The 22,804-nt window shown below is 41.8% G+C and overlaps 1 protein-coding gene across 3 annotated transcripts in view; it reads right to left on the bottom strand.

Annotated features, from left to right (window-relative positions):
- dennd4c (DENN/MADD domain containing 4C) overlaps positions 1 to 22,804 on the bottom strand; it is a 40,136-nt gene that overhangs the window by 2,340 nt on the left and 14,992 nt on the right. For 2 of the 3 annotated variants that reach the window (XM_055050957.1, XM_055050958.1), the window contains exons 2-33: positions 20,771 to 21,081; positions 17,170 to 17,422; positions 17,016 to 17,085; positions 15,843 to 16,012; positions 15,513 to 15,754; positions 15,348 to 15,414; positions 13,545 to 13,603; positions 13,128 to 13,272; positions 11,531 to 11,706; positions 11,191 to 11,291; positions 9,768 to 9,992; positions 8,859 to 9,004; positions 8,664 to 8,702; positions 8,096 to 8,226; positions 7,235 to 7,367; positions 6,945 to 7,151; positions 6,739 to 6,867; positions 6,484 to 6,634; positions 5,599 to 5,721; positions 5,361 to 5,480; positions 4,758 to 4,883; positions 3,605 to 4,671; positions 3,260 to 3,452; positions 3,071 to 3,168; positions 2,817 to 2,992; positions 2,580 to 2,735; positions 2,056 to 2,254; positions 1,867 to 1,977; positions 1,644 to 1,781; positions 1,290 to 1,407; positions 316 to 472; positions 179 to 243 (exon numbers count right to left, since the gene is read on the bottom strand). In XM_055050957.1, coding sequence (XP_054906932.1) covers positions 179 to 243; positions 316 to 472; positions 1,290 to 1,407; positions 1,644 to 1,781; positions 1,867 to 1,977; positions 2,056 to 2,254; positions 2,580 to 2,735; positions 2,817 to 2,992; positions 3,071 to 3,168; positions 3,260 to 3,452; positions 3,605 to 4,671; positions 4,758 to 4,883; positions 5,361 to 5,480; positions 5,599 to 5,721; positions 6,484 to 6,634; positions 6,739 to 6,867; positions 6,945 to 7,151; positions 7,235 to 7,367; positions 8,096 to 8,226; positions 8,664 to 8,702; positions 8,859 to 9,004; positions 9,768 to 9,992; positions 11,191 to 11,291; positions 11,531 to 11,706; positions 13,128 to 13,272; positions 13,545 to 13,603; positions 15,348 to 15,414; positions 15,513 to 15,754; positions 15,843 to 16,012; positions 17,016 to 17,085; positions 17,170 to 17,422; positions 20,771 to 21,069 — 5,590 coding nt within the window. In that variant the 5' untranslated portion in view covers positions 21,070 to 21,081. The remainder of the gene's footprint in view (positions 1 to 178; positions 244 to 315; positions 473 to 1,289; positions 1,408 to 1,643; positions 1,782 to 1,866; positions 1,978 to 2,055; positions 2,255 to 2,579; positions 2,736 to 2,816; positions 2,993 to 3,070; positions 3,169 to 3,259; positions 3,453 to 3,604; positions 4,672 to 4,757; positions 4,884 to 5,360; positions 5,481 to 5,598; positions 5,722 to 6,483; positions 6,635 to 6,738; positions 6,868 to 6,944; positions 7,152 to 7,234; positions 7,368 to 8,095; positions 8,227 to 8,663; positions 8,703 to 8,858; positions 9,005 to 9,767; positions 9,993 to 11,190; positions 11,292 to 11,530; positions 11,707 to 13,127; positions 13,273 to 13,544; positions 13,604 to 15,347; positions 15,415 to 15,512; positions 15,755 to 15,842; positions 16,013 to 17,015; positions 17,086 to 17,169; positions 17,423 to 20,770; positions 21,082 to 22,804) is intronic. The other variant, XM_055050959.1, reaches the window with a different exon arrangement.

Here is a 22,804-nt window from a genome sequence, read left to right as displayed (position 1 = left end):
TGTTCGCTTGCACTGTGTTTTTGGTCACTGTTCAATAAATCACACCAGGAGATTCTTTTTTTTCTCACTTATTAAATATCAAATTAAAAGTTGGGCTTTTCAATGTCGGTTAAAAGCTATATCTGATGTGATTCAGTTAATGGAAAGTGAAACTCATTTGTCTGTAATTGTCACTCACCTATGTCGATGTTCTCTCGTCCCAAAGCCACCAGTGAGAGAAACAGAATTTCTCTGTAAATACTCCTGAGAGAGATTCAGAGGAGAAAGTTAACACCTCAGGAAACAACCTTGAAACAGAAAAGCGACAAGGCTGACCTCTGCCGTTTGATGCCGTCTGGACGGCGTTTGATCTCCCTCAGGAGCAGGTTGATGGGACCGTAGACGTCGTTGGTCTGGATGTTTCTGACGATGGTGTTGAGGAGGGTTCGGATCTCCTGATGATCTGTTGGAGCTAAAGTCCCCTTTTTCTCCACTAGGAGCAACAAACACCACAATGTTTCAGGAGACAGACTCAGCGCTGACCTCTTCTGATCATGCAGGAAATTAAAGGTGAAATTGTTTGTTTGTTTTTTGTCTCTGTAAGATCTTCATATTGGTGCAAATATCCAGTAGAATTTCCTTGACAGTGTGAATTTAAATGGGACCTAAAATGCAAAATTTACATTTTGCACGTCTTTGCCTTCTGTTTGGGTCTTAACGGCTTCTAAAAACCACCCATCTTAAAAACAAAGCAAACCAAAAATACAACTACAAAAAAAAAAAACTCCACCGAACTGTTTTTGGAAATAAGTTCACGCTTTTTTGGGTGTCTAGAAAATGAGCCATTTCAAAAACCTGCCGATTAATAAGTCACAATCAAGGGCACTGCCTTGTCACTGAGCAACCCAAGCTGAAGCCCAGCAGGTTTGGTCAGCTGGGTTTACCACTGTACATGCTGTTCACTGGCTGCTGGAAAAGACGAGTGTTTTGTTGTTGACTTACCATTAAGAAACCACTTGCTGCATTGTTGTTGGTTGTGCAGGAGGCTCTACTAATGCTTTTCAAAGATGTACAGTTGTACGATTGCACATCTATTTGCAGCTAATTTTATGTACGAGTGTAAAACGTCAAGTTGGGGGATGTGGCCTGCAGCAGCGTATTTGGATTTAAGGAGACAGGAGGCCCTAAAACAGCTCATAAACAACTCATTGTCTAAAAATGATTTTGTGTAACCTATTCAAGGAAGCATTAATAAGTGGTTGTGCTTTAGTGCCCTCTAGTGGAAGCTGTAAATATCTGCATGCACTCACAGAAGGTCCTCCAGAGGAGGTAGAGCGGTTCTTCGGGTTCCTGATGCAGATTGATGTTGTCCCACAGCAGCTGGACGAAGACATGCTTACTATCCTGAGACAGCGACGTCAAGGGGAGCTGCAGTAACAACAGCTTGTTACATAAATACCACAGCTTATGACCTTTTATTGTATTATTTAAGCCACAAACATATTGTAGGGACTTTTCTCACTCTGATAACCCTCAATAAAAAGCCAGGGTAAGTCACTTCTCATTAATTTCTTTTTAAATTATGAAAAAGTTAAAGGATTTTGAATACTTTAAGGATTAGTGTGGTTAAACTGTGACTAAATTCGCAGTCGCTTGTTTTGAACCTGGACTCCGTTGTTGCAGTGTTCAGATGTCAGGATGAGGCCCGGCAGGTGAGACGGGAGGTCCAGGCGGCGGAAGTACCAGACCAGGTTCCAGAAAATAATCGGATGCTGACTGAGGAACTTGTGGGTGTAGATGACCTGGACAGAGAGCTTCCTGTTTCAGTACCAAGTGTCGTTTCACGATGGATGACGCTTGAAAAGTGCTGAGAGATTTTATTTGCACCTGGTCTCCTTCGTTCTCCAACAGGGTCTCAAGCTCCTTGCGCAGGACCAGGGGGCTCAGGTACGGGACGGACACCGGCTTGGGATTTGGACGTTTTTTTCCAATGCCATCCTGGCCAACACAAAGAATCCAACCAATCAGTTCCAGTGCAGAAGCGGCCTTCAGCTGAGTGTTTCAATAATCACTGACCGACACTTCGTGCAGGCTGCAGGGCAGGCTGGTGGTGGAGACGCCGTGTCCGGGTCTCAGGGTGTAGTCCAGGCCCTGCAGCGGCCCTCCAACGCTGTTGCTGCGCGTCAGTGACGTCCCGCTGCTTCTCTCCTGCTTCCCTGCTGCCGGGTGCACCAGGAGGCCCAGGGGGTCCGACTGGACCGGCTCCGGAACCAGACTGGACACGGCACAAAGAACAGAGGAGTCAGGGGGGGGATATGAGGAACGGCAGCCGTCTTCCACAAAGTTCCTCTACTTTTGAATTATATAATTACTGTCGATGCACAACAGATGTTTTTCCTCAAGTCTATGTGCAAAAAACACAAGATGGATGGATGAATAAATGGAGGATAGATGGATAAATATAAGGAGAGAAGAACAGACATAAAATGAAGGTTGGATGAATAAATTGAGGGATGGGTTGACTGACAAACATCACAGATGGACATAACTACTAGGGTTTAACTAGTTGCTGCATGGATGACCTTTATATTTCGCCGTACCTCTTATGAGCTGCAGGAAGATTGTCCGGCGTCTCCTTCGTCTCCTCTGAGAAAGTGATGAGGTCGGGTGTCTTGATGTCGGCCAAGCTGCTGCCTGAGGGCTGAATGCTGCTGCTGTGAATGCTTTCTCCAGACGCACTGGGATTCATATAAAAACTGAAAGAAGAAAAGTTAATGTTCAACCTTTTGGCTCTGCGTTCAAGCAGAAGTAGAAGTATTATCCTGCGGGAGTCGTACTCAGGGGTCATGCGGAGGTCGTGAAACTCTACATGCAGCAGCGGCAGGAAGGCTGTCCGGCAGAAAGGACAGTTGGTGTTCAGGTTGGAGTCGTCCGCCGTCCAGCCTGCCATGATCTCCTCGTCGTACACCAGAGCCTCGCAGGAGCGGCACTGGGAGCAGCTGGACATCAGCACCTGATGGCGGGAACATTTAGCTGTTACTTCAGACAACAAAGCGTTCTTAAAGCGACAGTGCGTTTCTGTGGGCCAGACCTCCAGAGCGCAGTTCTGGTAGATGCTGGAGGAGGACGCGTGGTGGGAGGAGCTTTGCTCGGAGTCGGGGCCGCGGCCCGCGCGCCCTGGAGTTGCATCTGCAGCCACAAACACACGGCGCAAATAAAGACCTTCCGATTGAACAGACGGAACTGCTTTTTCCTATCGTTTCTACGAAGCCGTGCTCACGCGTCTGCTGCGTCCCTCGGCCCGTATCGCTGCTGCCGCTGCTGCTGCCCAAGCTGGTGCTGCTCTGGTTCAGGCCGTTAGCGACCAAACCGGAGACGGTTCTTTTCTCAGGAGTCTCAGCCAAATCGTGCGAAGACAACATGTGTTCATCCAGACCGCCAGGGAAACCGCCCGTGCCCTGAGGCTGCTCATCCTGCCGCCAAAAGACAAAATTAAGACACTTTTAATGCAAAGTTGCTTTAAAAGTCTATGAAAAGAGTCAATGTTGTATTCAGTGCGACTCTAATTTAAATGGATCCAAATGAAACAAGCTGCAAGGCAAAGGCGTAAATACCAGAGTCTCACCTCATCATCTGAGTAAGTAAAGGCTGATGCCATGGCCCCCCACATTTTACTGCCCACATTCGCCGCCTGCTTCATGCTCGACTTCAGCACATCGATTTTGGCTCCTGACAACAATGAGTCCATTTTGATGCCTGAAAAGGTGTTGATGACGGAACCCAGAGATCCCGCCTGCGAGGACTTCACCAGCGCCGTAAGCGAGGAGGATTTAGGGGCGGGGCTCGTCGTAGCGCTCGCAGATGTTTTTGTCTTCACAGCGAAAGTCTTGGAGCGAGTGACGGTTTTCGGGCTGCGTTTGGGCGTGTCGGCCGGCGAGCTGCCGGCGCTTTTGACCGGATGAATGGGGAGGCTGGGCCTCCGATCCAGAGGCTTTTCGGGCTGATTTAGGTCGGGGGCGTCGCCCTGGCCCTGCTGCAGCTCCATGCTGGAGGACTTTGACCCCAGTGGGCTCCTTAGACTCATGTACATTTCGATTTCTTCGGCCAGATTGCGGGATACAACGGTAGGCGCGGCGCGCGGGGGCTCCTGGCTGCTAACGGATGGCGATTCTACGTTCTCCGACACCATGAGGGAGAGTGGGTCGGCCCCCACCTTCACATCGGCCCTCTCCAGCGTGGCTCCCCGCGCTCCGGACTCCTCCTCATGCGACTCCGTCTGCTTCCTCTCTCTTTTCCCCTTCTTGACCTCAGTGACCTTCACCTTTGTCTCTTCAACTTTAACTTCTCCTTTAACTTCCTCCTTTGAAGGGTTTATATCATCCCTTGGCTCTTCCTCCAGGTCTTCAAAAAGTGCTTTGGACTTGCTGTGCGGCGGCGGACTTTGAGTCCCCGAGAGCGCTGCGGCCAGGATGCGGGCGTCCGCGCCCATCTGGCTGGCCATGTGGTCCACACCTTGTTCCAGGAGCATCCCAGCGCGGGTTTCGGCGCTGAAGCTGCAGCTTCGCTCTGAGAAGGCTTTCTGCCGCTGATGCTGGGACGGTGACGGGGCGTCCCCAGCTGCCAGCGAGGCGTCGGGATCAGGCAGCGACACGCTGTCCGTCTTACTGAGACTCCGGAACAACTTCCCAGGTTCTATAGGGCGCAAACAATTTAAAATTGCGATAATTAAAATAATTTTATGGCTTCAAAGGTTGAAACAGTTGTTAAAGCTGACTTACTGGTTTCCCTGCCACCATCACAGCTTCCAGTAGAGAGTCTAACAATGCTGGGGACGGGTGAGGGGACATCAACAGGACTGAGGGGCTCTGCCACTGCACTGTCCACTGAGCCTGCAATGTCGCCACCTGGAGGCAAAAAAAAACACTGCAGGGTAATGCTGCGTTCCAGTTGAAGTCAAAACTGAGACATTCTGGCATTCCAGTCAGAAAAAAAACAAAAAAAAAACCCAAAATCAACTCAAAAGTTAGATTACTAACTGGAAAACTGGGAGCAAAAGCAACTACACCCAGTTACAACTTGTAAGGTGGATTCAGCGTTTCTATATGGCCACTCCATGAAACAACAGGAGTTAGTTTTGGTGGATTCATGTTTATTTTACAAGACACACATAGGAATGTGTGTCTAAAATCAATGCTACATGTGGCAAAACAGTAACTAGAAAACTCTGTGCATCTTTTGTATTAAAAGTGAGGCAGGGAGAAGAACAAACTCCTGTTTAAATACTCTAGAAAAAATAAATATGCTGCCCTGTTCTCTTTCCATACTTAATTCATACTTGAATATCAAAGTTAATTGAGGCTGAGAAAAGCAGCTCGTTTTACCATTAAGGTTCTTTTCATCAGAGTTTCTCTGGCCGGCTGGATGCTCTTCTGTAGGTGAAGGCTCTGCCAGCTCCTGGTGGAGCTCATCCTTAGAACCGTATCCTTGGTCAGACTGTCTTCCTGTTAGAAAACACCAGGCTAGTATTTTCCTATTTTTTATGCATTTAGGGGTCGGACAGGTTTTTCGAATTTGCTTCAGGGTCCAGAGCTCAAGAGCTTCATTTAGGTGACTCTGTACCTGTGTTGCAGCCGTCTGCTGTGTCCTCGTTGTGCTCCTCGCCGTTCACTTCATTGGAGCTGTGAGCGCTTCCGTGGCTCAGATTATCAGCATCTGCGGCTCCGGACTCTTCTCCTGGTGCAGCTGGAGGACACAATATGGGGTTCCACAAATGTCACTTTTTCAGACTCAAATTTCTAGATTCCCCTCTTCCTCTAAGAGGAATAATTATTGTGATTATTGTTGATGATTGTGTCTGCTTGAGTATGAACTTTACTTCCTGATCTAATTATCTGCATGTCCCACAATGATGAAAAACATGCTTTCACTGCATCCAAACTAACTTGGGTCATTTCTTCAAAGTAAAGCTTCTAAAATAGTAGATGTAGTGCTTGTTTTGCTTAAGAGCAAAAGGCAGACTTCAATTTAGATTTCTAGATGAAAAACAGGCAGTAAAATGATCACTTTTTTAATGAGTGCTCATTCAGGAAGCATGAAAACCAACTAAACATAAACACAAAATGTTTATAGTTAATCCAGGTGTGATTTGGCAAATCAAAGTTTGTGCATCTCCAAATTGATAAATCCAAGTGCAAACAATTGCATCCATGAAAGTTTTGACTTCTGACATTTAGAGCAATAAAAAAGCAGAAAGAAAAAACTCTGGAAAATCAAACCATAATCCATATTCAACTTTATTTTACCATATATTCCCAAAACTGATAAATGACAGAAGAAGATTAAATTAGGATAACACTTAATGGTTCAGGAGAAAAATAAAACCTGTGCCTTTAAAAATCAGTGATCGTCCAGGAAGCTGCAATCGGTGCTTCCCTAACTGCCATACTTTTCTAGACTGGGAACTTTGAGCGCAGACAGGCTGGATGAGAGGCGTTTGTTTCTCACCTGTGGTCGTTATCGTGGCCGTTTTCTTTTTGGACGATGTGTGATTTTGGATTTGCTTGAACTGGGCTACTCCACGAACGACATTACGCAGCTTGGTCCACATGAAGAGGCCGCTGCGGTTTCGACTCGGCCAGGGGCTTTCCAGGACGGCCTGCGGACGGAGGGACGAGGATGCTTTCATTTGTTTGCTGTAATGATCTCTCCAAAACAAGGAGAGATCTGCGAAACATATGAAGTGTTCTTCGGAAACAAAACCTTGTTATAGTATCCGTATGTGATGGCGTTCGGATGAACTCCGGCTTTTTTCATCTCCACCAGGACTCGCACAGCCATCACAGGGAGACCCCACACACCGCAGAGCTGCATCACCACTCTGTAGCACACCTAACACACAAACACAAAGAATCTATTCCATATCTATCTAATTTTCACTTTTAAAAGCATGAGAACGGAGCAGTTACCTCGTCCAGAATCTCCACCTCAGTGGCCCTCATCTTCAGCAGCACGTTGTAGGCCTGCTGCATGGCTCGGCTCTTGGACTTGGCCAGTCGCACACCTGCAGGCAGGCAGATGAACCACATGCTGTAGCAGTGGCTGAACAGGCAGCGCGCCCACTGCGGCGGGTTGGAGTAGAAACGCTTAGCCAGCTTGTAGGCCAGCTTAATCTCCTGTTAAATAGGAATAGAAAGGCATTCTGAGTTTCAACAGCCTCATAGTGGTGAAAACACTTCAGTGTCTGCTGTGCATGGACCTGCTTGGTTCTCTTAGCCAGCAGGGCAGGGCTGCTGGACAGACTGGCCCCCGCTGCTCTGGTGCTCAGCGCAGGACGCAACTCTCTGGGCCGGTCAAACAGACTCAGCTGCAGTCTGGGGAAACCTTTATATCTGGAAAATAAGAACATTAAAGTCACGAGGGAGGAGGAGCAGAAAAGCCTTTTCAAGTGAAATCTGCCGTGGGCTGGTTTCAAACTTCAAAAGTTAAGTTTTTTAAAATCACTAAGCAGATTCAGTGATTGTGTTTGCAATCAAATTCATAATTCTGTGGTGCCACTTTAGAAATATTTGCATGGAATTTTGCAATAATTTTTCCCTCCTTAAAACACCGTCCAAAATCTAAATGTAGAAAAAAAAAGATGAGAAAATATAACCAGCAGGCAGATCAGACACCCAAACATTTTTATTCTGTAAAGAACTTAAGTTGCCTGATTTTGTGTTTCTCATAATATTAACCAACTTGCAGAAGTAAAAGTAAGAAATACTGCCACCAGCATGGGGGCGTTAGTCACTCGAACACAAACCTTTTAACTATCTTATCATTAAGCTCACATTTATGCATTAGCGCAAAAACATGTAGGTATCTGTTGATCTTCAACAAAAAACTGGAGGGACAGAATAAGATTTACCGTCATACTGTTCCTACAAGTGATAGAGTGACTGAAGTGTTCTCTTGTTGTACGCAACACAGAGTAGCGATACCCCTCCCCCACCTGCTGCAGCACACCGTCAGTCAGAAAGAAATCTTTTTGCAAAAATGGAGTCAGTCAATCGATTACTTCATGTCAACACTTTGGTCTCAAGTTTTGGTTTTAGTGATGCTAGGTTGTAAAGCTTACGTGTATTGAGGGGCGGGTTCAGATCCGGTGTCGGCCAGAGGTTCTGGAGGCATCACGAAAACCGTGTGCTCGCTCTTCTGAGACTCATCCAGCTCCAGCAGTTTGGTGTCCTCAGATGAATCTCCTTCAACCTGCAGCCCAAACAGCAACCAGATCAGAACCAAGAACTCTGAACATTCAGTCCTTAAATATCAGAAAGCTCTGCAGACGCTTTTCTTTACATTTTGCTTTCAATGACCCAGATATTATCCATCTGAAGTAATCATGAACTTTTCCAAAGTCCTCCTTTTAACTTTAGCTGCCATCTAAGTAATTTCTAATCCATTTTGTTGTGCTAATTATTAGCACAACAAACCTTTCTGCATAGTATTGTTGTACAAAATGCTTTTACAATCACTAAAATGTGCATGTTTGATTCTAGTGAGGATTAAAGAATGAAGAGAAAATCAAGTCCAAGCCCCTTATTGTAGATTCACTGAAGAGGAAAATGTAGCAGGCTTGCCTGGTTTTATGTCAGACCAGTCTTTAAAAAAGAAAACCAGCTGCGGAAAGTGTGATTAAACATTACCTTGGTACTCTTGTCGGTGATTTTATCAAAGGGAAAAAGCTGCAAGAAGAGGAAAAAGAGCAAAGGCAAAAGAATGAATCAAAGGAAGCTTGATCTCGCCCCTTCCCCAAATGTCCCAGTGTTATTTTGCCAATAAAGTGACGTCAAACAAAGGCATCCTGGAGGGAAAGGGAAATACCAGCAGCTGGTGGTTACCTTCTCCACACAGTCATCGAAAAAGGCCAGGCCGGTGTCTTTGTCACTGACGAAGGTGCATTCCTCGATAAAGCGGATGAATATCTGGGTCTTTGTGAGTTGGGAGTAAAACTTCTGATGGGCGCGGTCTCTGCTTTTTAGGAAACCTGCAGGGAGACAGAGGAGTTGGTGTCATGATCGTGTTTTGTTCAGAATTACAAAACATCTTCACTGAAATGTTGAGCAAACATCAACAAACCATTAAATGGGAGCATATTTAGAGAGACTGAAACAATTAAATTGGTTAATTATAATTAATTGATTATTGAGATAATTGTCAATTAATTCAATAACTGACTAATCGTTAGTCAGTTATTACAGGCTCAAAAAAATGTGCTAGAAGAACAACTTAGTCGGCATAAAACTGATATGACACCATCATAAATATGACATAACACCTGTAATGAACATTAAGGTAAATAATGACACTTTTAAGGGAAACTTGCATTAAAAGTCCATTAAAAGTACAGATTTGGCATTAAACTGTATAAATTTACAAAATATGCAAAGTTGTCACTTTTAATGGACTTTTAATAAACTTTGCATTAAGAGTGTTGTTAGTTACCAAATGACACATCTTGACAACAGTCAAACATTCATAAAGACTCCTTTGTGTTCATGACACATGGATGTCATATTTATGACAGTGTCATATCAGTCTTATGAACGCCCCTTCAAATAAAGAGTTATCGCATTATCAGTTGCTAAATGAATCATTAATTGCAGCCCTGAAGCAGACAAAAGAGGATTCTGTCCTTTGATCGATTGGTGGTTCGGGAAGAGACAACCAACTGGGAACCATTTTCCCAGCAACATCGATAAACTCTTATGACACCTGAGGGGGCCGGCTGCTGAAGGCCCTCTGCTTACCTTGCAGGTCGTAAAGGGAGTCTGCGGCCGTGGCCTTCTCAGAGGGCGCCTGGGTGATGGGTTTGAGGTAGGAGCGGTAGCCCTTCAGGATGGAGGCCATGAACCGCAGGAAGGCTTCCTGGATCTCCATCTCCAGGGACATCTTCTTCTTGTGCCATGTGAAGTCTGCGTCGATGGGGGTCAGGTCCAGAGCCGAGTCCTCGTGTGGAGTTTGGCGAACTGCCACTGAAAACCCAGAAAGAATCAGATGATGCAACACTTGCACTCACTTTGATTCAGTAGCTTTACTTGGCCTCCTTATGGTTGCTATAAAAAATATGAATACAACTAATTTTCACTTTGAGAACAGCTTTATCGAGAAGAGGAGAATAACATCCTCATTTAAGAGAGAAGTCATCAGGGGAGATGAAAACCAACTGCAGGTTGTTTTGAAGTGGTAGATAAATAAATATGATAAACCACACATGGTACTATGATCAGAGATAATTAAACTCTGTTTTGTAAATACGATTAATGGATTAGAATGAATTCACAAAGGGATGTGAATTTGGCTCAGGATGCTTACATTACGAACTATGAACATAAATTTATTCTGTTTTAACCTTTGATCTGAACTTAGAAGCAGATGTTGTTAAATTGCACAATAAAGGCCGTGTTATTATCCAGGTTAAACTAGATAACCTGGAGGGTAAGCAGGTTAAGTTTGACACCTGAGTCATGTTTTCAACTTCTACAATCTCTTCTGTTCTCATCTTGTTTATTTTGTAAATTTTCAATATTTACTGGCCATTTCCATTGATTAAATGTTGATCTTTATTGATCTAGTACTGCAAAAGCATTAATACGTCAATTGACAATCACTGAATTCAACAATGGAGAAATTAAATGTTCTAACTCGTTTAATTATCCAGGTATCATCACAGAAATGGTGATACTGTGTTCAGGAGGGATTTCCTGTAGCAGTCAGTCTAGCAAAACATCTAAAGAGGCCTCTGACTGAATACAATTGCTTTATGACAGTCTCATCACTGTTATGACATGGTAACTGCTCATTATCTGAGAGGCAGAGATAATATCGCATAGTAAAGTTGATTCCAAATGTAAAAACAATACAATGTTGGCATGGTTAACTATAATAACTATTCAAAAGAGAAAAAAAAGGGAGCAGGAATCTTTCCAGCTGCTAAGGATCCAAAACCAGAGGAAATAGTCATTTTAAATTGCCTCAATGTATAAAAGTTTACAGAACAAATTAAGACTAACAAGAGCTACTCTAACATGCTGCCATGAGCAACACAATTTATTTTGCTGTATTTCAAGGACACTATTGTCTTAAAATACAGCAAAACTTATAAAGATTTCAAAAGTTTCTTTTTGTCTTTGACCAGTTGTTAAATGACGGGCACTGGGATGTCATTTGTACCTGTGACCAGCTGGTGGTGCAAGTTGCTCAGCGAGTTAATCAGACTCTTGCAGGGCTTCTTTGGGAGGTACTTCCAGTTGCTGTGTTTCTTCTCATCCGACCTGTGACATTAAATACCACAGAGTCAGCCAGCTTGAAGTAAGAGAAAAGCTCAACATCTGAACAGCGCTCTCACTTTGATTTTTATACAGCAACAAAACAATTAAATATGAGCTAAAAAGAGGCATGAGAAGATTTCTCTTTTTATCTTAAGGGAAATTGAAATTGTTCCAAAGGAATCAAAGTGGCTGAACCCGTTGCTGCAGCCTCCTGCAAATAAAATAATCAGAGCTCCACATACAGATAGATGGTGTTGGTGTCCAGGTCCACACAGACGACGTCTGGCGGGGGGTCATACAGGTCAAAGTAGCGCGAGTCGACGCCCACAATGAAAGGACATGGCGCGTTGAGGACGCCTGCCAGAGACAGGGGGCACAGCGGGATGTAGGGGCACTGCCACTGGAAGGGGAAGATCATCTGAAGAGACAAAACACTGGATTTATGAAAACAGACAGCGTTGAAAGGTGTTTTTAAACACTATGGTAGATTGTAAATTTTGAAACATTGGCTAATTTCCAAACACAGCTGGATCAGCATCTTCTTTTAGCAGTGAGGGGTTTTTTTTAGGTTTGGTTTGATGAAATTGGTTTAAAGCAACAGGTGGATTGTTGGAGATTGTGACAGTAGTGAGTGTTTAACGTGACAACACACCGTTCTGTCCTGGAACAGCTAACAGGGTAAAGGTGAAAGAGTTAAACTGCTATCAGAACATCAACATTTCATTGTTTTGTTATATTAGCTGCATTACTGTTAAAATGGACAAGAATTAAATCGATTAGCTTAAAAAACAGTATTGCAGTCTAACATTCACATAAGTTGCAGTTTAAATAAATTAGTTTTTTCTCTTTTTAAATTTTTTTTTTGTCTGTTTTTTAATGGGAAAAACATGCAATGAGGTCAACTTGTGTGGCAGCTGAAACACTTTCACAAATGCAGATAAACATGTTTAATGTTCAACTTGCTTGTGAAAAATCAAAATTATTTGAAAGAAAAAGCAACAAAAAATTAGCACAGAGTGGTGCTGCCATGATGATGATGGAAACCAGGAGGAAAGTGAGCTAAATGTGACTTAAATGCAGCTGGTATTGTAGCTTTAAAATTGAACAATAACTTCACAGCAGATTTTCCTTATATTGAGCAATTCCTACTAAAGAACCAGAACATTCTTGAATTTTCAAAGCAGCATTAAGCAGCAGCTTTTTTATTTTTTGAAAACAAAATGTGTTATGCTCCTTAAAACCATATTAAGGTTCAAAATTATCCAAAAATGAAACTAGAAATCACATCTGTTAATAAAAACGTGTCTCTGAAGTTATGATATGCTAATTTCACCCAATAGAAAGTGTTCTTCATTAAGTTCTTTCTTTTATGTGAATATAGACATCACCCCTTTACTTTGAGAAACATTTTTACTAATATACTGTCAATATGAAACGGTTAAGACATAATTTAACTTGCACACTTTTAAGTGTTATCTTGTTTAGCGAAACAAAGTGGCATTTTTAATTATAGTCTTAAAACCATCTTAAGCTACATTAAGAAGGTTAAAATGTTGTCATATTGGAATTAATCATATTTTTTTTCTCTTAACAATAAAAACTAAAAAGAGAGCACACTTTCTTTTAACCATGACAAATATACAGAAGCACTATAAAATAATCTTGCTGATGCTTAAAGCGGAAACAAGATGAGCATTACTCATGTGGTTCAATTCCAACAAACTGATGCATCAACAACATGTCTGGCGCATCAGTTTAGTTTTACACTTCAATTTTCTTGAGCTACATTTCTAATTTTTTTCCTAGAGCCTTTAAAAAACAATATGGCAGAGTACTCACAGCTACCACAGCCTCAGCCACTCCGGTGAGCACGGCGGGCCTCAGCGAGTGCAGCAGAATCTTGCTCTCCAGCAGGACAAAGTGGAGCAGCGTGGCGCAGTTTTCTGCACCCAGATTCATCAGCAGCGTGCCATAATCTGCCCCACTAATGGAGAAAAACAGAGTGGCAGAGAAAAGGAAAACAAACAGAAAAGGATGGAAATTATGAAAAGGTGCAAGCAATACTCAGACATTTAATCATACAACCTGCAACTGAATGAACATTTTGGATTTTTTCTCTACTCTAAATTAAATTCATCAATCCAAGAATCCTGCTATGCTGTCCACAGCCTGCTACCTTTGAGTTCCTTCACTGGTAAAACTGGTCTTATGTTTTTCTCCTGTCTGTTTTTCTGTGAGTGCATACATGTGTCATACCTGAGGGGCAAGGGAGTGCACACGGGCTGAGACAGTATCAAAGTGTCATGTGCCGACAGCTGCAAAAGAGAAAATGTCAGGATTAGAAAAGTATGGAAATAACGTCAAACTCACATTTGTGTAGCACAGGTGGTGTAGCGGTAGAGCTTGCACCCGATATACGGAGGCCATTTCCTGTCTGGAAGCAACAAAGGGCACTAGTGCCACAAAAGAAAAAAAAAAAAACCTCGTCTTTGTATTTGGGATCAAAGAAATTAATATTATTGATATACTTTTCATTTAGAAAACAGAAAGTATTCTATTTGTAGGAATACATTTTGTACAGCTTTGAAAACAGCATACTGCAACACATAACCTTTGTAGGGCATATAAAAAGTAAAAAAAAGTCACTACAATAATAACATTTCTGAAAATGAAACTAAGTGAGCCAAAAACGTGTAAATCAATTAGACAAGAACGGATTTCTCTAAAGATTCACTGAGGGGGGAGGGAAACGGTGTGGTGACCAGAATTGGATGTTTTTTCAATACTTCAATCAGAAACTAACAATCAGATTTTATTCCCTAATCTGTCAACATTCCATCCATGGGTGCCATCAGGTCACACTGACAACCCTCTTCAGTGTGGACGTAGTTACTGGAGGAAGAACGTTCTCCATCAGCCATTTTTACCATTAGTGACGTGTTTAAAATTAATTTACAGAAGTTATTGAAGCAGTTAGACAGGAAGCTGCTGCAGGGGTACGTCTGCTATTAATAAGAATAGACACTTTTAACTTTCAGATAACAGGAAGTGCAATATATTACAGTAAAATATGTCTACTTCCTGCTTTTGAATAGAGCAGGAACTGGAGATGGACTCAGGTGTCTTGCTGAAGAAGCTAAAGGTATTTTTGCTGTATCACTTCTGCAGACATGTTTTTATTTTAAACTCTTATTTAGTGCAGAGCTGTGTGACACTGCTCTCACTCACACAGTGTGACATCTCCTCAGGTCTAATATAAATAATTGTTGAACGTTTTCGGCAGAAATATCACTCAAAGTAATGAATGGATGACTGAACAGTCTAAAGCAGGGCTGCTCCTGACCCGTTCAGTTACTATCCTGAAACTTTTAGATGCATCACTGCTGAACATGCTTCCAAAAGGTGCAAGATAGTAGCTCTGGGGCACTGGACAGAATCACAGTAAAAGTAGATTTTCTCAAAGATTAAGTTGAACACTTAATCTGACATAGTCTTGAACATAATCACATATTTAGTTTGTAAACATACAAACTAAATGTGTGTTGTCTTTCAGGCAAAACAACAATTTTAACAGATTAGGTTTCAGGTGTGCAAAAAATAATAATAAAGGGTGAGCTTTAATTCATGTGCTGTTGTAATACTTTTTTTTTTCCTATAAACTGGGAGACTTTCACTGGTCCATAGCGAGAGATGGGTCAGCAATTTTGTTCTTGAGAAATAGCAGTTTTGTTTTAGCATGACATTTTTAGGACAGCTATATTTAATTTATTCAGAAAATAGTAAAGCATCTTTTCTGAAAGAGAGGAAATCAGAATAGGCATATCAGTCTGATTTAAATTTCCGGTACCTCTCTGCTGAAGAGCTTCACAAATATAACCACAGGTTGAAATGGAAAGGGGCAAATACTCCTCTGGATTTCATTCTTAAACTTTGTGATCCAGGTAGGAAAACACGTCTGTAGGTCAACAGCTTTGGCTTTTGAAGGGCAACCTTGTTTCTTTTTCAGCTATTCTTTGATGACTTGTTTATGATTGAAATCAATGCAAGGAAGTGTCTCACCTGGACAAGGATTCTGGGCCTTTGAGGGGAAGGAAATGACACATTGTGCATGAAGTGCGAGATGTGCCTGTGGAGGAAAACATGTAGAAGATTAAAATAAATAAATAAATAGCTCTGCTTTGATGTGACCAACGATGCCTAAATAACGACCAACAGGTCTCCTACTTTTCAATGGGCAGTGGATGTGGGCCTGAGACCGAGAGCTTGTAGATAAACATCAGGAACTTGCGGAACGATTCGAAGAAGGGCCAGCGGGACAGCAGACAGATGCATTTGTTGGTGTTTACGGAGCGGTTGGGGATCATCTTCTTCTCCACAGCGGTGAGCAGATCCAGCTGGATCTTCTGCTTCTCGCTCAGAAGATCAACAGGGTACGGTTCGTAGAACTGGATGGCTGATCCGTAAACCTGGCATGGCAGAAGGGACAAGTTATCAACAAAATACGGGGATTTTCTCTTTTGGCAATATTTATTTCTGCGTGTTAATCTGCCCCACCTTTTCACCAGAAGAGATGGTTAGGACGAACGTAGAGAAGACCGGCAGAGGGTCGCGGGTGTTTGGCGCCCAGCATTCGATCTTGGAGCCCATTGGCAAACAGAAAAGAGGTACAGACTCCGACAGAGGAAAAGATTCATAGTCCTCTTCGGGATAACGAAAGATTAAACCTGCAAAAGTAAAAGAAAAAAGAAAAGACTTGTAATCCTATGATGCAATAACATCATGAAGTATTGCAGTATCAGACAGGGTTCCTCATTCCCTTACCAGATCCAAAAGAACTTCAGGAAAAGAGAAACCACCATCTGAAAGCTCAAATGTCTTCACTGTGAATCATGAAAACATTTATTCTGGATTGATTTCAGGAAATGACTTATTGACTTCAACTTCAGTGCTGGGTGAGATGCCATTATGACAAGACACAAACCTTCCTGTGCCGGCATGCAAACACGCAGATAGACCTGCAGGCACTAAGATTAAGGGCGTGGAGGGAAGTGCAGTTGTCTTGAGTTGAATAAACAGCTCCTTCACAGGAAGACAGCGGGCCCAGAAAGATAAAGCCGGGCTGCACGGGTGTCTTTGTGTCAACACTCTTCTATATGTGTGTCGCACAATATAACGTTTCAAAGGGCAAGATGTTCAGGAAGCGTTCAGTCGGTGAAAATGTCACAATAAGAGCTTAATGAGGAGTTGTGAGAGATGAACAGTGAAAGTGAAGCTCGCTGGAGCTTTGACACAAAAACATCAGGGTGGTTTAATACAACAGAAGAAGTTGTTTCCCCTTTCAAACTAATCCACATTTATTTATTACCAAATATATGTGCACTGCAAAAACTATGAGGTATTACAACAATTTTATTTTTGAGAAAATATATTGTTTTCATTATTTTGTTTGCATTAATTGCCCCAAAATTAGGTGTTTAAGGATACATTCACACAGCAGGATTTCAATTAAATTTTTTTGCTGTAATGGGCTTTTTTTTTGTACAATAGTTGATACTTTTAATCAGACTGCTTTGTGATGGCTTAACACCCTAAAGAGATTTTTCCAGGTTTGAATAATTCTGAATTTCACACTTTACCAAACTCCAAAGCAACCGTATAACCACTATGAACAAGGCAATAACTCCCAGATTGATTTCCCATTCAATCTGGGAAATCACAATTACTCACCTGCTTTGTAACTTATAGAGTTGGACGCCGATACTGATTTCTTGTAACACAGGAACACATTGGAGCCCCACTGAAAGAATTTAAAACAAAGTTTCCTCCATCAATTCAAGACTTTATAAGAAATGGTTGGCTGAGGAGAAGGTTTGTGACCCACCATGCCACAGTTCAGGTTCCTGTCCACTTTGCAGAAGGTGTGTGGCGGTGTCTCGCCCTTGCTGGTGATGATCACGCAGATGTCCGTCACCGCCAGGGAATTCTGGGGCTGGACCGGAGGGGCTCGGCGCAAAGTGACGAAGATGCGCTGCGAGTTGGCGGAGCTGTTGTTGACGTTGGCGCAGCGTCCGTACGGCGTGGCCTGGATGACCTCGCAGCCCTGGATCAGACGGTCCTTTCCCTCATACAGCACTCTGTAGTAATCAAAATCAGAAAGATGTTTGTGAGTGAGAGGAACAAGCAGTAAACAGAGCTGACCACCGCACCACTCACAAACGGGTATTGTGGTTTTTATGAAGAGCAGAGGCAATTTCACACAGTGTGCGCAAGAAAGCATCGTAAAATAAGTAAGAAAAATAGACTAAACTTGATATTTTACAAGGGATTTAGCATCTTTACGTGACAATTAATGTAACTAGCTATCACTGCTATCCTTACTCCAAAAGGAGTTAATAGATCCTTACATCCTTCTAATAACAAAACAAAAACTTTAACACCTCCAGTCCAAATATTGTGCATCTCCCTGCATTAATTCATCTTACATGCAGTCAGGAAAGCAACCAGAGCCCCACTGTGTTAGATATTTTACATGACTGCAGGGCTTCAATAGCAGCATGCTTCCCGTCTTCTCTTTCCATCTGGACAATACCGTGTGGGAGGCCAAAAGATCCCACAGCATCCCTCTTACACAAAGACTAAAACACACTTTTTATGTCATCGTAAGCCAGCATGAAAGCCAGCCTTGGCAGATATAAAGGTCCTGAAACACCCCATTCATGCTGAAAAGAGTGCAGGACGAACCTAAAGAGGCCAGGAAGGAACAGTTGCCAACAAATTCTCATTTAGGCAACAAAAATGTGCTTCTAATGGGCACGGCAGAACGGGATGCTCCAGAGCCCCGGGGCTGGGAACGCTTCGCTCAAAGCAGAGGTAACAGACGGAGGAATGAATGATTCACCATCTGCAAAATTTAAACTAGTTCTTTTAAGGAAGAACTAGACAGTTTGACAATTGTCAACTAGAAAGTCAATAAAAAGCAAATTGAAGCAATAATAAGAGTATTAGTTTTTGACTATATGCAGCTTCCTCCCCCTGAGAACTCAAATTTTCCTCCCATTTTATTCTGCCCAGCATTTTCTCTTTGAGCTACAAAACCTTACTGTTTGAGTAAATTATGTCTACTGAAAGGGCCACAAATCACACTGAAGTTTGTTTTTCTTTTAAATTCCAATTGTTCATAGCAGAAAAGTTATAGTTTCCAAAAAGATGTGCAAACTATTCCTACTGCAGTTTCAGAGATTAGGCAAACTCATTCATCAGCTAATTCAACTGAGAAAAATGAAATTAAAAACACCTTCTTAGCTGTCAAGTATCCGTCGTAGCACATTTGAAATGAACATGAAGGGCAACGCACGTAAATAAACATAGAAATGCATTTTTAAACAACAAACTGACCAATAATTCTGTTACGGTGCTTATATTTTATAACATAAGTAGAGTAAAATCCAACCCCATAAAACTGACACACTTTAGGGATCTCAACATGGCAGACAGTTGTTAATTACTCAGACCACCTCTAGTGGCAATTACAGCTCCAGGTTCAATTCACAGTGGTGAACAGACAGTTATTCTGATCTGCTAACAGCAAAGCTAATTTTTCATTGAGCACTTTAGTATTTTTGTTAATTTTGAAAAGATTTAGCACACTTAGATTCTCCTAAATTAAGCACTTTAGCATTAGCTTCCACTAAATACCTTGTTGGTGTACATTAGTGGAACTAATGTATGATTTGTGCTCAAATAATGTTTAGTTAGCTGTGCCCACCACTGGTGATTCACAATGCTTACAAACTGAAAGTGGCTTAAGACACATAAATAATCAATCACTGATTTTTTTTTCTTCAATGAAGCAGGCCTAATTAATTGTAAAATGAAAATATTTTTTTAAACAAGCTTATATTCAGAAAATTCACATTCCTCGGGAGTCGACATCGTTTTATTTTATATCGCAAAAGCTTTAAATGCCGCAAAGCACACTAACATTTCCAGATAATCCCTAAAATATGGCTTTGATAACAATGGCTTCCACTGAACGCAAGTATCTACACTTCCTCGAAGTGATCTTTTGGTTAGACTGTTTTATTTATGCACTCAGATGTAAGCACAGTGATATTCCACGAGTGAGCAGGGCTTAAAATGTTTTGTTTGCAACCAAAACTGTTGCTTTCAGCTTCAGAGTTACTTAAAAATAACAAAATAGCTAAGCAGTTGCTTAATTTGGGAAGTTACTAAAAAGCAAAGACAGAAAAAAATTGTTGCCACCCTCCTGGTTTCCCTGGAAAAGGCAGGGAAATCACAGCGTGGAAACTGCAGTGAGGTAGACTACTCTATTTCCTGAAAAAGCTTCTTACTGAAAAAACAAAAAAACACCTTTATTAAATCAGTCACAGGTATCTCCATGTGTTTCAATTTTTTCCCACCCTGACCCTACATGGTAAATAAGACTGTGGAATTTCTGAAAGCACAGCTGGTATTTTGGCTTGCAGCACCAGCTGGCCTCAAGTAGAATAAACTCAAAGGCGACTGGAAGTACATCTTAGCTTTACAAGGTGAAAGGAAGTCGGAAATGTCAGCATGAATGAGCACCATGACACTTCTCAAAACTGGAAACTCTAGTTTTTGTTAGTGGGACAAACAAAACCTAAGGTGTGGAGAACTTGAACAGCTCAGGCTGTTGTATTGTTGTTGTGAATGAAGCCCATTGACATACATGCACCGTTCATTCACACTAGTTGGAGGCTGAGATTGATACGGTATTTATGATCGAAAAGATTACATTTTTTCTCCTTTGTAGGAGGAAATCTGTATTTACTCAGGCGATGAGGTTGAACATAAAGTTCCCTTAAAAAGAGGTAGATGAGCAGAGATAAAGGTGTGGCTGTGAAAGAAAAACCTTTTATGAAATCGGAAGGAAACATCAACCTAACCACAACACTTTCACCTGCAGCTGAAAGAAGCTGCTCTTCTGAATGTGATCTATGTATCACCTGGAGTTTTTTTTACATAACGTCATGTTACAACAACAAATCTGTGTGTATCTTGGGGTGTTTTTTATGTGACGGCCTCATAAATGAAACAGAAAATTATGCTACTTTATGTGGATGCAGGGCGGATACTTTGTAAAACCACATTTCGTTTACACATCAATTTGGGTCCTTTGTTCTGTGGAGTCAGTTGGAGAGTCTCTGTGAAGCTTAATTTTTTTTCCAAATCTTGCTGCATATTTTCAGATGGATTTAGTTCTGGACTTTGGTTGGGCCAATCTGGTACAAATACACTTTGATCTACACCAGGGGTCTACAACTGCAGTCTATGCTTCTATCCCAGTAATTTTTCTCCATACTGGGTTTCCTTTGCAGTAACAAGAGTCAAACCTCAATAAATGAAATGTGTGGTTGTAACATGAGAATGTGGGAAAAAAAATGTTATCAAGGTCTGAATCCTTACATATATGAACTTTCTAGAACACATTCCTGACTCACCCGATGTCGATGAGCGGCGGTTTCCCCCGAACCCTTTTGTAGCACAGGAAGAGCTCTGGACTCTTCAGGCTGCCATGATTGAGGTTGGCCGGCTGGCCGCTGTAGGTGGTCTCGATGCAGGTGAAGCCCTCTGGGACAGTTTCACCGGCTGACCTGTTAATGACAGCCAGGTCGGTGATGGGCGCCTTTGGCCCGCCGGACTTGGTTTCCGACAGATCCTGCTCCAGGGGCGTGGACTTGTCGGTCAGGCCTGCCACCACAAAGTAGTCGGTCACACGGTGACCCTTGTCCTCGATCATGGCTGGGGGTACCTGAGGATTGAGAATCAGAAATTGGGTGGGGGAATTAACAAAGCAATGTTTTGTCTTTCTAATGAAATAAAACCTCTTCTGCTACAATCTCAGGAAATATTTGAATATGTATTTTACATCCTAATCTGGGTAAAGCTGCTTGCATATTACACTGCAGTCCATTCATCTCTCTATACACCTACACCTATAATATTTGCCTCAAATGCCAAAAGTATAGAAGGATTGTTTGATTGTAAACAATGAATGCACACAACTTGACTACAGCAAGTTATATTTTGCTTGCAAAGGACAAATAAAATATTATAATTTCTTCCTATTTTGGTCACAGTTGGCAGGAAAATGCAGACATAGATCCATCCATCAAGGCAGACAATAAACTAAGCCTTAAGAAATTAAAAATGCAGCAGATTGAATGGGAGGTATTGCGAGGTACAAAAGCGCTGTGCTAAAAACAAAACCTCTGATTGCCGCAGATGCCGCAAAGCTGGGTGCTGTAGTTGCGCCGGTCAAAGAGAGGTGATCTGCAATGGCGGCAAGTTGTCAATTATTTTATTAGCCCAATTGTAAATAGTTTAAATAGTTAGAATAGTTAGAATAATGTATTTGTGGTCTATTTTCTGAAAGCGAGATTCGCAGAAAAGTGGCTGATGACATGAAACTTAAAAAGCAATGTTCTCAAACCTCAGACTGATGCAAACACACAAGGATAAATATTGTGGCTAAGGCAATGAAAGGATCTCTGAAAACTTTAGCACCACAACAAAGTAAACAAACCAGAGCAACAAAAGCAGTGGCGAAGAAACTGGATCTCCACAAACACTCTTGCCACTGTATATCACAGAGCCGCGCCGAACACCAGGAGAGTTACAGCTTTGGTGGCAGCAGAGTCAAGGAAGAGTCATTGAACTGGGAAGAATGCTAAGAAACTTCACCTAAACTTTAAATAACAGGACATAAAGCAGCTAAAATATATGATTCAATGTGGCTTGATCTGTAAACCACAAAAATACGTTTGTTTTCAAGCTGCGCCATTCTTCAAGTCCATCACAAAGAATATTTTAACTACTTCTATAGGAGTAGTTAAAATATTCTTAAAGCTCATCACTTTAATTGAAAGTGATGAGCAATGAGACGAAGCTTCCCCAGCAGTCATGACTCACGGATCAGTGATACAGTTTCCGCCTGGGAAGTAGCATGTTTCAACAAATTATTTAAATGTGAGAGGACATATTTCTATGGCACACAGGAAAATATAACATTTATAACTTGATGCCAGATTTGGCATCAAGTTATAACTATGCACTGGTTGCAGTGTTGAAAGAGAAAACCATGATGCCGGTCAATTTTGGAATATTTTAACCAAACATACTTGAATTAATTCATCCGAACAGGTGAGGATTGGGACAACTTAATGTAGTGTTTTAAACACTGGAATTATTTACAATTAATTGGGTTGAAAACTGATTAAATCCAGGTATTCAATATAAAAAGTAAAAAATGGGTCAGTTTCTTGCATTAAGGTACAAATATTTTGAAACAGTTAAAGTTTCTAAACTACAAAAATATTGTTAATACCATTTAAAATCCTTAATGAGACTTTATAGAAAATGCTGCAGTGACTGGAGATTTCTCCAGCTGTAAGGAGTGTACAGTAACTATGTTTGTTATAAAGTAACAAACATCTATATTTACTTAGATGTTCATGGACTGCTTTGGATTGCTA

This window comes from Poeciliopsis prolifica, unplaced genomic scaffold (genome assembly GCF_027474105.1).
Source record: "Poeciliopsis prolifica strain line A6 unplaced genomic scaffold, Auburn_PproV2 SCAFFOLD032, whole genome shotgun sequence".
NCBI classification, from domain to species: domain Eukaryota; kingdom Metazoa; phylum Chordata; class Actinopteri; order Cyprinodontiformes; family Poeciliidae; genus Poeciliopsis; species Poeciliopsis prolifica.
The sequence above is the reverse complement of the archived record's forward strand: the minus strand, read 5'-3'. Positions and strand labels throughout refer to the sequence as shown.